The following is a 17179-nucleotide window of genomic DNA, read 5'->3' on the forward strand; positions in this document are numbered from 1 at the left end:
GAGAAATAGAGAGAGAAAGTAAGAGAGAGAGAAGGAGAAAGAAAAGGAGGTTCTGCTCTAGTGTCTTGTTTAAGGAGAAAGAGGAAGAGATTCTGCCCTAATTCCGATTCCTTTTAAGGAAAGATAGAGAGGAGGAGATTCTGCCCAAATTTCTGTAAACCCAGGTAAGGGGGGGAGTGGGAAACCTCGCTTGGGGGGTGTGGGAATAATTGTTAAATAGTTTGTTTGTTGGATTGGCTCCCGATCCCTTGCATGTTGTTTATTTCTTTGAATATGTATTATTGATGTGTTTTGTTTTATATCTTATTTATTTACATATTAGAATCTGTTATTTGAATGGAAGGCTAAGCCTCCTAAGTATTTATAAATTTGTCATCTATTATTTAAATGGAAGGCTGAGCCTCCTTATTATCTTATATTACCTTTTAAGCTTCCTACTTTACTTAAAAGATCTTAATATATTATTATTGAAAAATATGATACCTAAGCAACCTCTGGACTGTTGGATTGTTGGACTGTTGGATTGTTGGACTGTTGGACTGTTGGACTGTTTGGACTGTTGGACTGTTTGGACTGTTGGACTATTGGACTATTAAATTGGATTATTGAAATAATTCTTAATTATGAAATATGAATATAATATGTGTAACATGCTAAAGGTTGAGTCTGTGAATGTATGACATGCATCATATGCACATATTACTCCAGGTGTGCCGCTGAGGCCGCATACCCACGACTAACAAGGTGTACCTTTGAGTCACCCACGATATGCTAACGAGGTGTATGAACACCAGTGATAGGTGTGCCTTCGGGACACCAGTGATGTAACATGCTAACGAGGTGTATGAACACCAGTGATAGGTGTACCTTTGGGTCACCAGTGATAAATTCTGAAACTTCCGTATGGCGCCACATGCATACATTAGTGAGTCAAGTCAAGAAAATCATTATACATAAGCATATATGTGAGATTGATTATATATGTGAATTATATTGTGTGTGTGTGCTATTTAACTTTTATTTCTATATCTGCAACTGAGTGAGAAGTTTCTCACTCCCTTGTCATTTTTGTGTATATTTAAATTATGATGCAGATAATTAGCATGAGGCTGAGGATGTTGGTGGTGAAGCTTAGGCTTCTGTTTGGGTTTCGCTCTGATAGGATGTGACATCGGGATTAGCTAGACTTATTGTTAAATTATTATTATTTTTTTTCTTTTGTAATTTTTATGTTATTTATGTTGAAAGTGTGTATTTTTGTCATATTATAATTTTACTAAAAGATTATAAGTTAATTCCTAACTAGGAGGCTCTGCCACCTTTACTGGGATTAATCTATAATCTTTATTTTATTATTTCTTGACAATTTGATACTTACAGTTGAAAATTATGAATGTGCATCTTTTACCCAATGATACTTGAGATAATTATTTTATATTAGACCAAGAAAGAATTTATATATAGATGGTTTATATCTATTGTAATTATGTTGGGGTAGAGGGTGTCACATTTAGTGGTATCAGAGCAAGTCGATTTTATCAACCGTGTGTGTTATGTGCTTATCATGACTCTGTTGTGTACTCTGACTATGTCTTGTTTGTTGTGTACTATGATGATGATGTTCGTCTTGTGTTGATATTGTTGAGTTTGAGATTGTTAAGTTAGTTTGTAATCAGAGGAATGATAATCATGATAGTGTTAGCCAACTCGAATTATTAGAACCTTGGATGGGACGTGATATATTGAGTGTACTAAGAGTTTATGATTGGTGAAGTTTCTGACATCTATAGTTGTAGCAGGTTGAATCTAAAGGTGGTTGTCTCTTTGGTGAGAGATCGAAATGATGTTAATTCCCTTAAGTGTTATTATTGGTATGTTAATTATTTATGGTTTAGGTAGCATGAGAGTTGTTTTGATTGAGAAAAGTAAGGAGAGACTTGAATGAGAAATTAAGTAATGAATTTGGAAAAAGTTGAGGTATTTTGTGGCATTAGATATATTGATACATTATTGCTATTTGGTGTCGAAAATATTTTCATTATAGTTTGTTATGATAGTATGAGTATTATATCGACCAAATTTATATTTTGAGGTCTTTATGAAGAATATGGCTTTAGATATTATCTTTTCAATAGAACTAGGATAAGATGAAACAAAAATCTAGAACTTCAAGTTATGACTGCCTTGGTGATTAGAAATTTAGTAAGCACTGAATTTATTAGTGGTGATATTTGAATCTTTAGCTAAAGAGATGATCTCTTGGAAATCTTATGTCTTCATAAAGAGTTGTAGCTTATTCACTTAACTTTCGTTTGAGATAAGTTTGAAATCACTTGGATGAATACAACTCTGTGTGTCAGGCAGATATATGCTATCATGATATTTTGAGTTGTTAGGTATAAAAATAGATTTAAATATGATATTTTGAGGTTTTGTATTTGATAGGTCTATTAAAATGATATAATGCAGAGTAGTAAAAGTTGGTTCTTGTACATGCTATAGGATGTAAGCAATGATCAATTCATACATGCTTAGGAATGATATTTATGAAAAAGGTATTCTAATATGATTTGATATACATGTATGTAGAAATAAGAATAGATGACTTTATGGATCAATCAGTGGAGGGTTGCGATAATAAAATGTTTTTGACCTTAGGATGTGAGATGATCATATTAGAGTATAGATTTAAACTAGATTGTCTAAGTATGAATTTGGATTGTATGAGGTGAGTATTTTAGACCATGAATTTCTTGCGGAGGAAGATTTACCTAAGTTGTGCTTAAGTGAGAGATACTTGAGTCAATTAGTAAAATCAAGAGTCTTGTTTGATAGTTTATATGAAAATTCAGTGAGTAATTTTTTTTTTAACAGCTGTTCATGGTTTAAACTGCTCTCACTATAAAAATTGCTTTTGCCTTCGTTTCTTTGGTTATTAAGATGTTTCAGTTCACTAGGTTGTTTCTTGCCTACCCTTGGAATCAACCGTAAGGATAATCTATATCAGGAATTCTTGAACCTATGTATATTTTTAACTACCCAAATCATTTCGTTGCTTACTTCTTTGAATTACTTACTATTACCTTTGACTGAATTGACTAGAAAGGAGTTACATTAGTATGGGATAACAATTGAGGAAGTAGTTTTCAAACTCTTAAGGAAAGATTGACTAGTGTTAATATTACTAGATTTTAGTAAGATTATTGTGATATATAAATATGTCTCTGAAAATAGGTTTAGGAAGAATATTGTGGCAAGAAGAAAAGATAGTAGCTTATGTTTCTAAGAAATTGAAAATTCATGAGAGAAATTACCTTACCCATAACCTTGTTAGCGACTTTGTCATTTATACTAAGATTTGGAGACACTAACTATATGATTCTATGGTTGAGGTATTTAGTGATCATAAGAACCTTAAATATCTTTTGACCAAAGGGGTTGAATACGAGATAAAAGAAATAGTTGAAATTTCTTAAGGAGTAAAATTTTGATCTTATTATTTGGCTAAAGCCATTGTGGTGATTGATGTTTTGAGAAAATCTTTATCTTTCATTATGATTAGAGAGATGAATCTTTTTGGCTCAAATTAGAAATTTAAGTTTGGATTATAAGGTTACTTCTAGTATTGTGAGATTAAGTATGAATAACGAATGGATTGTTGAAGAAAATTATAGGAGCATAATTAGTTGATTTATTTTGGTAACAAGTTATAAGGCTATAGGTTAAGGTGATGGATATGATTATGACTTGGGTGAAGATGACATGGTGAAACTAGAGAACTGATATGGATACCGAGTGTACATTATGCTTAGGTACCTGATCTTTAGAATTGATCATAGAAGAGTTTGAATTGGTTGTAGATAGAGTAGTAAAATTAGTGATCTGATATGTGTATCTAATGCTTAGGTGTTGATGTTGTGGCAAATATCTGGATTACAATGATAACCAAATTATTATTTTGATGATTTCAGGATTGAATTTGATTGCAGAATTTAGAAACTTATGCTTGATGTGTAAGATTACCCTAGTAGCATTGAATTATTTAAGTTGGAAGTAACTATCAGATTAATAGATGAGATTAGAGGAACTAGGAGTTAGATCCTTTATTAGTGACCCAAATAAGCAAGAGATTAGAAAGGACACAGTTGGATGTTTAGTTATAAAACTTGAAAGGACATAAGAGTACTCTTAACATTTATTTAGGAGTTACTAAAATGTATCAGAGTGGCGCAGGGGAAGCGTGATGGTCTAATATGGAAAGAGAAGTAGAGAACTTGAATCAAGATATGGAGAGTGAGTTTAAATTTGGAGTGGATGGAGTTTTGAGATTTAAGGATAAGTTGTGCATTCCTAGTGTGCTAGAATTTAATAAAGCAATCCTAGAAGAAGGTCATAAGAGTATCTTTAGTATCCATTCAGAACCTACTAAGATGTACCAAAATATTAAGAAGATATTTTGTGACCTAAGATGAAGAGAGGAGTAAAGCAATTGTATATTTATGGTTAGCATACTAGAAGTTTTTAAGAATCTTGTAGCACTTAGATGCTCCATTTTGGAAGTAAGATGGTGAATAGATAGACCCTAGTGGAAGATTTGTCTAAGACGCTTAAGAAATTGATTTTGTTTGTGTTTAAGTGGATAAATTCGTCAAGATCTTTCCCTAAGCAAATCCTTTGAGGAAATTGATAAAAGTTGTACATCAACAAGGTAGTGATGTTGCATAAGAATTAGAAGTAAGAATGCGAAGAGTTTACCATTGCAAAAATTTCGGGGACGAAATTTCTAAAAGGAGGGGAGAATTGTAACATCCCAAATTTTATTCAATGAAAAGAAATATTTTTTTATGTATTTATTATGTGAATAAGTATTTTATTTATGTATTTTACTATTTACGTATACGTATTTTTACTATTTATGTATACGTATTTTACTATTTATGTATATGTATTTTACTATTTACGTATACGTATGTATGAATAGTATTTTACTATGCAATTGCACAGTGAAGGGGCGGCTGAAACGTGGGCTGCGGATTCTTTACGTTTCAAAATTTTAATTAATTTGAATATAATAATGAATAGTGCATAGTGCATAGTAATTTATAATATTATTTTAATGAATAGTGCATAGTGCATAGTAACTTCAAAAATTCTATAAATAGGGGCCTAAGGTTTTGAAAATTTAGAATTCTAGAGAGAAGGAAATTCTGGAGAAATAGAGAGAGAAAGTAAGAGAGAGAGAAGGAGAAAGAAAAGGAGGTTCTGCTCTAGTGTCTTGTTTAAGGAGAAAGAGGAAGAGATTCTGCCCTAATTCCGATTCCTTTTAAGGAAAGATAGAGAGGAGGAGATTCTGCCCAAATTTCTGTAAACCCAGGTAAGGGGGGGAGTGGGAAACCTCGCTTGGGGGGTGTGGGAATAATTGTTAAATAGTTTGTTTGTTGGATTGGCTCCCGATCCCTTGCATGTTGTTTATTTCTTTGAATATGTATTATTGATGTGTTTTGTTTTATATCTTATTTATTTACATATTAGAATCTGTTATTTGAATGGAAGGCTAAGCCTCCTAAGTATTTATAAATTTGTCATCTATTATTTAAATGGAAGGCTGAGCCTCCTTATTATCTTATATTACCTTTTAAGCTTCCTACTTTACTTAAAAGATCTTAATATATTATTATTGAAAAATATGATACCTAAGCAACCTCTGGACTGTTGGATTGTTGGACTGTTGGATTGTTGGACTGTTGGACTGTTGGACTGTTTGGACTGTTGGACTGTTTGGACTGTTGGACTATTGGACTATTAAATTGGATTATTGAAATAATTCTTAATTATGAAATATGAATATAATATGTGTAACATGCTAAAGGTTGAGTCTGTGAATGTATGACATGCATCATATGCACATATTACTCCAGGTGTGCCGCTGAGGCCGCATACCCACGACTAACAAGGTGTACCTTTGAGTCACCCACGATATGCTAACGAGGTGTATGAACACCAGTGATAGGTGTGCCTTCGGGACACCAGTGATGTAACATGCTAACGAGGTGTATGAACACCAGTGATAGGTGTACCTTTGGGTCACCAGTGATAAATTCTGAAACTTCCGTATGGCGCCACATGCATACATTAGTGAGTCAAGTCAAGAAAATCATTATACATAAGCATATATGTGAGATTGATTATATATGTGAATTATATTGTGTGTGTGTGTGCTATTTAACTTTTATTTCTATATCTGCAACTGAGTGAGAAGTTTCTCACTCCCTTGTCATTTTTGTGTATATTTAAATTATGATGCAGATAATTAGCATGAGGCTGAGGATGTTGGTGGTGAAGCTTAGGCTTCTGTTTGGGTTTCGCTCTGATAGGATGTGACATCGGGATTAGCTAGACTTATTGTTAAATTATTATTATTTTTTCTTTTGTAATTTTTATGTTATTTATGTTGAAAGTGTGTATTTTTGTCATATTATAATTTTACTAAAAGATTATAAGTTAATTCCTAACTAGGAGGCTCTGCCACCTTTACTGGGATTAATCTATAATCTTTATTTTATTATTTCTTGACAATTTGATACTTACAGTTGAAAATTATGAATGTGCATCTTTTACCCAATGATACTTGAGATAATTATTTTATATTAGACCAAGAAAGAATTTATATATAGATGGTTTATATCTATTGTAATTATGTTGGGGTAGAGGGTGTCACAAAAAGACCGCAAATGAGAATATACATATAATATTAGAAAACATAATTGAGATTTTATATATATATATATATATAGTATTAAATAACATAATAGATATATGACTTAAATATGTTTTTAGTCTCTCAAATTTAAGTTAAGTTTATTTTTAGTCCCTCAAATTTAAGGTAAGTTTATTTTTAGAACCTCAAATATAAAATCGACCTTTTCGAGCCTTTTGTGATGCAAAATTATCTATTAAATTATCATAATTAATTTGTTCTTGATGACTTATATTTGGAGTATAGTCAAGTATGATCGAATAATATTTCACATCTACAATTTTTTTCATAATTTTTGTTTTGATTTTACTTGCTAACAAATTTATCAACTCATTTTGTATATTATGCCCGAGGTAATGATTATGATTTTTATCATTTTTAACTCAAAGAATATATTCTTTCATAATTGGATCAAATTCGACAATCATTTCAGTTAAACTTAAAAAGTTTTCACTACTTTCTTAATAAATCTTTTCATTTTTTCCACAAAAGGCTAAGTTACTTTTACTAAGGGTTTTAATAACAACAATAATTCTTAACAACACCTTTCTCCAATGTTCTTTATCTCTATTTATTTTTTCTTTAACACTCAACTGTTATTTCATGGCTCTTCAACTTAGCACTAAGATTTCTCCAATCTCTACTACCTTCATTAGCTAGTTTACTTGTAAAAGAAACAACATTAAGCAATTTGCAACAAAAAAAAAAGACTCTATCCAAATCTCTTAAATAAATTAGTCATTTTCTTTCATTTTTCTCTCCATTAGGCAATTTTTTAGTGTAATTTGATGAAGAAAAGTACCTAGAATAACTATCCTTTAGAAAATCTATATCAGTTACTTTAATAGAGCCTTTTTCTACTAATAAGTCTCTCAATTTTGTATCAATATTCTCCCATTGACTTGGATCATATATATTTCTAAGATTAGAATCATCTTGTCTTGTAATTCTCTCCTCATTATCTTGAGTTTGAGAATCAGAATTATCCTCTCTTCATTAATTACTTCTCTATTGTTGTTTTCACCTATATCTATATTGTTATCGTGTTCATTCAAAGAGCATCCACTTGTATTTTCTAATTCGTTTTTCTTGCTTATTTTTATAAATTTATCCATAGTTCCTTTTTGTGATTAATTAAAGCCTTGACTTTTCTCTTCTTCTTCTTCTTCTTTTTTTTTTTTTTTTAAGTTTTGAATGGCCTGATTCATATTTTCTAGTTGACATATTTGTATATTTTTATATAAAATTAAAAATTATAATATATAACACTAAATATAAGTATATAATATAAGACTAAGTTAAAACAATAAAACTTGATTGTCAACTACCAAACTTGATCATAGTATATTTGTCTTGATGTCTCAAGTCTCCTTTTGTTCGCTTAAATTTAATTTAAAAATTTTAAATTTCTAATGCACTTTCTTGAATCTGCAAATTAAAATTATTGAGATTAATTAAACTATAAAATAAAAAATAAAATTATTTTAGATGAATTCATCAATCTCGCAATTGAGGATTAGGGTAGAATTATATATATAAAAAAAAATTTGTTAGGTTTCAAACTTTTAAATTAACCGTTTTTTAATAGAAAAGACAACATGATAATTTGATAAAGGAACATATAACAAGCATTTACAAAAGAAAAATCGAGTGAATAACAGTACATCAAGTTCTAATTTTTAGTTTTTACTTGATATTGACGTAGTGACGCACCCAAAAGGAACAAAAGCCAACACAAACTCCAATTCTCTTTCTCTCTAAGCCTTCCAAATAGAGACATGCACAAAAATACACAATAATAGTGCAGCAATTGGATAATAGGTTAATGGCACTCAAAACAAATGTCAAAAACTCAAATTGAAGCAATAATGTAAAAGAAGTCAAGCAGTGGTCAAAGAGACTCATAGAAAGAGAAAGGAAGGAGATAGACCTGGATAATAGAAAGAGATAGGAAATTAGAGAGTTTTAGGGTTTCTTTACCTATTAAAATAACTATTTAATATCTTTTTTTAAAAAAATATTATTATTGATTAGGAGAAATTTCAAAATTATTATTCATTAAATAGTATTTATAGTACCAATATAAACTTCATAGTCAGTAAGAATATTTTAAAATTTTAATTAAAAATTATTTTAGGTGTAATTTTAAAATTAAGTATTTTTAATTTTATAGTAGTATATTAATGTTAAAAAAAAATTGGAGGCCTAAAATCCTTGTGCTACTTGCTTGGGTCTCTTAGATATTAAAACAAGTTTTTTAAAAATTTCATGATTAGGAAAATAATTTTAAATTTAAAAGATAAAAAATAAATTTACCTTAAATTTAAAGGACTAAAAACATATTTAAACGTATATATTATAATTGAGCTTGAGCAAATAGAGAGGACCGGAAGAAACTGAAATTATCATAGATTATTAGGTAGCGGTATTAAGAAAAATCATTAAACTAAACATATAATAGTTGTAAATATATAAAGTATTAAAATATAGAATGAAGAAAAAATCACAAATGAGAATTATTATAATCTCATATATATATATATATATATATATATATATTATAGATTATATAATATTTATTTGATAATATAGATATTGTAATTTTAAAGTTAATATTATTAGTATCCATGATTACTAATTAATCAAACATAAATGTATCAATTCTTAGTAATTAATGACATTAGAAAAATATTAAATATTATTTTTTATTTTTAGTTTTATTTGAATTTTAAATCAAGTATCGTTAATATATTTTATTAATTTATTTGTTTCTTGTTAAAGAAATTAATTCTTTTTGTTTTTATATATAATAATATTTATATGTAGAAAAGCTTTGGAGAAAAAAGTGTATTGTAGAAGTTGTTCTGTTTATATTATTTTTCATAAAAGCATGCATTTCGTGGTGACAAAGTAATTGTGATATTCTTATTCTAGATCGTGGCATTAGTTTTAAGTAAGGAATTACTTTTGGAAATTGGAAGAATCAAAGAAAGGAATTACTTAAATTTAAGTAAGGAATTAGTTTTTGAAATTGGTAGAATGAAAGAAAAGAATTACTTAAAGTTGATGTGCATTGACAGAATAAAACATTGAAGCATTCATTCTAAGTTATAAATATTTCGACTTCACGGATATGAAATTATATTTATTGGAGAGTCTGAAGCAGGTAAATTTAGCTGAAGACTATCAAAGGGACAATTAGAAGGAGCGGCGTGCAGGTACACTACCATAATCCATTTCATTTTGAATCATAAAAGCATATATATAGTTAGTTATTTAGACTCAATTAAACATACCATTTTCTGTCTCTAATTTGCTTTTGCACTATATGTATTCTTTTTGAATTATACAAATCCATACACATCATAAAAGCATATATATAGTTAGTTATTTAGTTTCTATTAAACATACCATTTTCTGTCTCTAATTTGCTTTTGCACTATATGTATTGTTTTTGAGTCCTTGTAATAAAAACAGTTGAGTTGAGCTTTGATATACAAAAGCACATAAAGAGGAGTTTCTTCCATAAAAGCACATACCAAGGACAAACTATATTCATTCATATATATTTGCAGCTATGTCTATACTTTTGGACTGGATAACTAATAATGACTTGCGAAAAGGGAGGAGGCAAATTTTCCTCACTAAGACTATTGGCTTCCACCGGGACAAGGCGGAGGACATATTGGTGACAAATATTTATGACTTTTTCTTCATACTATCACTACTCATTTTCTTTTTCCTACTATTGCAATACAACATATTTTACTTTACGTGTTTAGTAAACAAATCAAATCAAAATGTTTTATTATAGTCACCAAATTAATGATTCTTAAATCTAGCGTAAATTCAGAGTATGTTTGAGAGAGAGAGAGATTTTTATTTTAGTAAATATTTTTAATTTAATAATTTTAAAATAAAATATAAATAATAGATTAATTATTTGAGAATATTAAGTTTATGAACAGTGTTAACAATACACCCCTAACATACTCTTCTTAATACCATCTCTCATTGAATATAATTTACTAAAAATCAAAAACTTAGGAAAGAGGGTTATTATATAGAATGAAAGACCCACCAATTTTTATATTTTTCATCGGTGTTAGTATTCTTTTAATTTATTATATTGTAAGTTGACAACATTAAGTTTATATGACAGTATAAAGATTACGTCCCCAATTAATTCGTATTATTTGTTTACATCCTAACAACCTTAAGAAAAATTGGCTTATCATGAAGAATTGCCTTCGATTATACAGAAAATATCCCATCATCTTGAACAAGTCAAAAATGCCACAATAGGAATGGAATTTCCGGAAACAAATACAGTGCATTGTGAAGACTTGCCCAATTTAAGGAGTTTTTCCTCAGGAGACATTGTTGAATGGCCATACTTGGAGAATCTTATTTTGAACCACTGCCCTAACTTAAAGAAGTTTGGATTCGGAAAGATAAAAGAGTCACGATTAAAATCATTCATCATGGAAAATCAAGTGCAACATAATATTGACACACAAGTTACCAATTTTTTTGAATCATGGGTTAGTTCTCTATCAAAACACTATTTGCCATAATAGACTAAAAATATTAAGCTTGTTTATGGTTATACTTTTGCCTTCTTTAATTGTTATTAACTACGATTTTCAAATCCAAACTTTTTTAATTAATTAAGTCCATTTATTTTTTAGACTGAGTGACCTTTGATCCTTTTATAAATATTGTTCTATTATAAGTCTTTAAATTCTCATTTCCTACTTAAATTCGTTATGAAAATTTAATATTATTAAATTTTTTAAAATCTTTTTCTACTCAAAACTCGTTAACCAAAACATTAAATTTCAACCAAAATTGAAAAATATCAAAATTTTTATTTGTCAAATTAAATCCTATTTTACAACTTTCAAAAAATTCTTCAAATTTTCCTAAATTTAACACTTGAATTTTTTATCTTAAATTAAACATAAATTTCAAATATGTACATAAAGAATTTTCGATAAAAAAAATGTGCATTTAAATTTAAAATTTGAGAAACTTAATTACAAAAAATAGATTACCTTACATCTTTCAAGGTATTGGATATATATTTAACGAGTCTTTTACTCTGTTTGAACAATTGCCACTCCAGTTGCGCAAAATGGTAACAAGTGAAAAATTTACAGGATGATGAATTATCAACAATTACTAAGTATGAAATTGGTGACAATGAGGAATTACGCAAGATATTAGATAATCTTCGACCATCGCATTTCACCAACTTGTTACTATTCCAGGCAAAAAATTGCGATGACATGTTGGTTGATTTTCTTGTTAGTTTGATGAAGAGGTCAAATAAACTTGAAGTTATCAACATTCAACAATGCAACATAGAACCATATTTGTTTTACTATCGTCATGATCTTATCCTTGATGAAGACAGACATGGTATATATTTCACACAGATGAGGGAATTAAAATTAATAGAAATATATATGCTAATAGAAATATGGCCTTGGAATCCAACAAGAATTTTTGGCCTTGAAAATCTCCAATTGATACACATCAAAAGTTGCCCCTCTCTAATACGTATATTCTATTATTATGCAACAGAGAAGCTCCACCAACTAAATGAATTAAAGTTAGAGGCATGTGTGTCGTTAATACATCTAGTTTATTCTGATTTTAAAGTGTTACCAGCAGCAAAGTTCCCATCACTAACCAAGGTAGAGTTAAAGTCTCTCTCAAGACTGAATTGTTTCTACATTCATGGAGTAGAATTTCCAATTCTAAAAACCTTGACAATAGAAAAATGTCCTCAATTGACATCATTCACAAATGGGTTTGCAACCGCAAATGCACCATCCACAATTACTGATGGGAAGTCTTTCTTTGAGCTAAATGAACTCACATTACGTAGTTGTTACAAGTTGGTTGTTGTTGTGTCATCTAAGACTTTACAAGAGTTAAGAAAATTGAAGAAACTCATTGTGAGCGATTGTATGGAATTGAAAATGTTATTCAACATTGATGGAACAATATCTCATTCAACTGAGCTCCTACAACAGTTAGATGAATTGATCTTGAATGATCTACCTAATTTAACCCAAATCATCAACAAAGAAATTGTCAAGTTCTATCAAAACTTGAAAATCCTACAAGTGAAGAATTGTGAGTCTCTTGAATGGTTGCCCATATCTCAAGTGCTAAAAAATATGGAAATTACCAATTGCACAGCCTTGCATAAAATTATGATCATCCAAGAAGAAGAAGGAAAGAGAGGTAAAACCACCTTTACTCGATTGAAGGATGTTTCCCTTGTAAATCTATTAAATCTCTCCATTGCCTTTCCTATTGCAGCTAAATTTTCAAACTTAGAAAAACTGAAAATAGAAAATTGTCCTAGTCTAAAGACTTTAGTTGAAGAGTCTAACGAGGAGAAAGATCATCTAGAATTAGATAATTCAAACTATTTCTTTCCAAATTCAGTAAGTTTCTTCACTTTAACATTTTAGAAATAATATTCATTATCGGGAGGGTGTATGTATACATAGTTTTTTTTTATTCATCTTTGTTCCAAATCATTGAAAATTATTTTTTGTTCTTTGCAGTTGTCATTGGACAAATTGAAGGTACTTTATGTAATGAATCAACCGGTTGAGGAGCTTTGGCACTACAATTATCCTTCTGAATCATTTTGTGAGTTGGAAAATCTTACTTTGAGAAACAACAAAAAGTTATTGAGTGTCTTCTCCCCTGCCATGATAGTAAGATTCAACAAGCTAAAAAAATTGACTTTGGAAAAATGTGAATTATTGGCCGAGGTATTTATCCTTGAAGGTGACAAACCAAATCATGATAACCAAGAAATGCTTCCTCAACTAAGGGTGTTAGCAATGAGTAACCTAAGTAATTTGACATGTTTCTGGAACAAGGAACCTCAAGTTCCATTTTTCCTTAATTTGGTTTCACTTTTCATTATTCATTGCCATTGCCTCAAAAGCTTATTCTCACTTTCTCAGGCCCAAAATCTTAAAAAACTCAAAATACTCAGATTGTGTAATTGTGAGAAAGTAGAAGAGGTAATATCTAGTGATAAAGGTGAAATGGTGGCTACCATTTTCCCTAAAATGAAATGTCTTGTGCTCAAGGATCTTCCAAAGCTTGTCAACTTTTGTCAGGAAGGAGGATGTTCTAATTGGCCTAACTTACAAACAGTGAGGGTTAACAATATTCCAAGTATGAAAACATTTTTGAGAGATGATCTTAATACACCATTGTTGAAATCAGTGTATATAACATTTGCTAAGAAACTTTGGGTTGGAAATTTGAACAAGACCATATCGTGTATGCACAACAATCCAGGTATGTAAATTTTAATGTTATATGCCAAAAATTAAAAACTTGTAACATAACAGTTTTACTTTTACAAATTGTTTTATATACATGATACATATCATTTTTTTCCTAAAAGATATCTCTTGTACAAGATATATTATTAATTTAAATTGTTAGATGACAACAATTATCTTTTGATTATATTAAAATATGTTAAATTAAAAAAAAATGCTAATAATTTTTTAGGATTTTGTACTTTTTTATTTTACAAGGTCTTTTCAAACCTTGTTTTAAAGCTATTAATTTTGATAAAAATGGTTCAGGATCCAATATGATTTTATGTTCCTCATGATGTGACCATTAAAATCTTATTTTGATGAGTATTGCTACTCAAGAAGACCCCTTGACATCAAAGAAAAAAAATTTCTAGTGGGTCTTTAGTGGCATTCAGTTCAGCAAGTAAAATTATGAGTTAAATTATTGGTTTATTAACTTGATAAATTTGGTTTATCTTTTAATTTTTTTCAATATCAGGAATGACATTACAAGGAAGAATATGAAGATTACATATTAAATAGAAGAGATCTGAGGAAAGGCTTCAAAGTCAAATTAATCAAGTATAAATATATACATTGCATTAGCCTTTTAGATGTAATATTATTCGTACTTTGTGTATAAAAAATTATAATTCATACTTGTCTTTAAAAACATTGTAATTCATACATACATAAATATTTTTAGGATAAAATAAGCTTTTATATGTATAAATACATACATAATTTATTTTTGGTTTAAAGGTGAACGATCATAAAAGTCAATTAGTAGGGGTGAATGTTGTTAATGAATGGTTAATGGATGCGACGGTTATTTTGAATTGTAAGGTTGGATTCCTACCTTTCGAATAATTGGGGTTACCGATTGGGGCTAATCCAAGAAAGAAAGAAGTGGAAATCAATAGTGGAATTGGTGGGAAATAGATTAATGTTTTGGGAAGGCGTGCAAACACATTTCAACATGTGGAAGGGTGTTTTTAATCAAATTAGTCTTGTCATCTCTCCTGATCTACTTGTTTTCTTTTTTCCAAGCTTCGAAAGATATTATTTCTAAACTTGAATCCCTATTTAATTTTTTTTTGTGGGGTGGGAATGCAGAAAAACATAAAGTTCATTGGGTGGCGTGGGAAAAGGTGCATGTGTATAGCGAATGACGAAAAAGGTTTGGGAATAATAAATCTTAAAGCTTTTAATTTGGCATTGTTAGGAAATGGCATTGGAGGATGAAAATTGAGAGAAAAGAGTTGTGGTATAGGGTGCTTAGAGGAAAATATGCTAATGGAACAAAAGGATGGGTGAATAGTAATAGGAGTTGCTCAAATTGGTGGAACGATATCAATACAATGAAAGACAATTCAAATTTTTAAGAGAAGTGATTTTCAAGGTCGATGTATAAGAGGGTTGATTTGGGTAATAAAAATTTGTTTTAACATGATCCATGGATGAAGGGTGGAGTTCTAAAAGATAGCTTTCAAAGAGTATATAATGTAGCTTGAGATAAGGGGATGAAGGTGGGAGATGCATGTAAGTGGTTTGAGGGGAGGTGGGAGGATACTTGGGAGTAGAGGAGGTCATTGTTTGAATGGGCAAAGGAGTCCTAGTTAGAGTTGGAATAGGTGTTGAGAAATGTGAGGAGGGTGAGGATGATTGTTGGGTTTGAAGACATGAAAAATAGGGATAATTTTGTGTCAAATTGACATATAAGACAATTATGACTAATAAGAGGGGAAATACAAACACTAGTGAGAAGAAAGACTTTTAAAATTGATAATCTTTTACTTGTAAAATTAATTTTTTGTAGGATTTTAAAAGAGCCAATTTGGTAAGTCTTGCCTTTTAAAATTGGTCATCAATCGATTTTAAAAGTGGAAAAGTTTAAGGCTTAGGGTTTTCAAAATCAATTATCAAATAATCAATTTTAAAAGTAAATTTTTAAAATTGATTATTTGATAACTGATTTTATAAGTCTTGACTTTTAAAATCATTTATGAAACAACTAGTTTTAAAAATGACATTTTTTAAATAATAGATCTATTTTAGGAGTATATCAAAACAAAACCTACAAATCCAACAATATCAAATAGTTTTGAGACACTCATTCTACCCCAACATACATAATAAAATAATAAGTAGAATGAATTACCAAAATCGGGTAAAGTGGTTCACATATCCAAAAAAAAAATGTACTTCCAATATCCAAATAGATTAAAACAAAGTTTAGAAAATCGATAAGTTCATAAACTGTTTCAAAAGAAATAAATACAAACTCCAATTACATTAAAATTAATGATCTAAAAGTCTCTTGCCCCGATGTCACATTATCAAAGCACTCCCATGACTCGACTATTAACATCTTGAATGTCACTCATGTTTGGATCTTCCTCACCTAAAAATAACCAATCATAAATTCCACCAATATTAAGTCAATATTTTATCATCACATCCCAAATCACACAGATACACAAATCATTCATATCTACCATATCACACAACTAGCACCATGTCATGCTCACGCCACCGTTGTCGCATCACACACCCAGTGTCATGCCATGCATAAATCTATGCTAATTGCCACACATCCCGCACTATGTCATGTTCATGTAACCGTTGTTGCATTACATGCCCAATGTCGTGCAACACATACATTTGTGCCAAGACATCACACCACAGTCCACAACTCAATTTCACATCACATACACAACCAACATTTTCACATAAAATAATAGTTCATACACATATCTTGCACAACCTCCTCATACACATAAATCTTTTAATTCACAACTAGTTTACATTCCATCTACCACACATCATTTATATTTATTCATACAATAGTCATTATTGGATATCATACAATTCACAACCATCATCAAAATCCATCAATATAATACCATATTTCACAATATCACATCAAACTCATTCAATCATATTATAAGTATTATAAAGAATCACTAAGAAATCATAAAGTATCACAAACATGCCAAAAAGGGGGTCCCAAAATGTCAAAAATGCAAACTAAAATAAAATACCTGCGTCAAGCATTGTAAATCCTGACAGC

The 17179-nt window shown here is 29.7% G+C and overlaps 1 protein-coding gene across 3 annotated transcripts; it reads left to right on the top strand.

Annotated features, from left to right (window-relative positions):
* Positions 1-9362: 9362 nt before the first annotated feature.
* On the top strand, positions 9363-14822 carry LOC109817990 (uncharacterized). Of its 3 annotated transcripts, none has more exons than XM_029268749.2 (7): positions 9363-9975; positions 10235-10445; positions 11020-11301; positions 11920-13015; positions 13094-13221; positions 13345-14098; positions 14606-14822. In XM_029268749.2, exons 2-7 carry the CDS (start codon positions 10335-10337, stop codon positions 14629-14631), a joined length of 2397 nt encoding a protein of 798 aa, XP_029124582.2. In that variant the 5' UTR covers positions 9363-9975; positions 10235-10334; the 3' UTR covers positions 14632-14822. The 3 variants fall into 3 exon arrangements, with proteins under 3 accessions (XP_029124582.2, XP_020238950.2, XP_082924466.1); XM_020383361.3 differs by having other exon boundaries at positions 10333-10445; XM_083068340.1 differs by having other exon boundaries at positions 9363-10445.
* The last annotated feature ends 2357 nt before the right edge of the window (positions 14823-17179 follow it).

This window comes from Cajanus cajan, chromosome 2 (assembly GCF_000230855.2).
Source record: "Cajanus cajan strain Asha chromosome 2, NIPB_CcT2T_4, whole genome shotgun sequence".
NCBI classification, from domain to species: domain Eukaryota; kingdom Viridiplantae; phylum Streptophyta; class Magnoliopsida; order Fabales; family Fabaceae; genus Cajanus; species Cajanus cajan.

Excerpts from the sequence above, each read along its gene's own strand:
- LOC109817990 (XM_083068340.1), top strand. The coding sequence starts at position 10,335 with ATGTCTATACTTTTGGACTGGATAACTAATAATGACTTGCGAAAAGGG. Across the intron at positions 13,016-13,093 it reads AGAAGAAGAAGGAAAGAGAG|CTAAATTTTCAAACTTAGAA; the intron begins GTAAAACCACCT and ends TTCCTATTGCAG. Across the intron at positions 13,222-13,344 it reads ACTATTTCTTTCCAAATTCA|TTGTCATTGGACAAATTGAA; the intron begins GTAAGTTTCTTC and ends TGTTCTTTGCAG.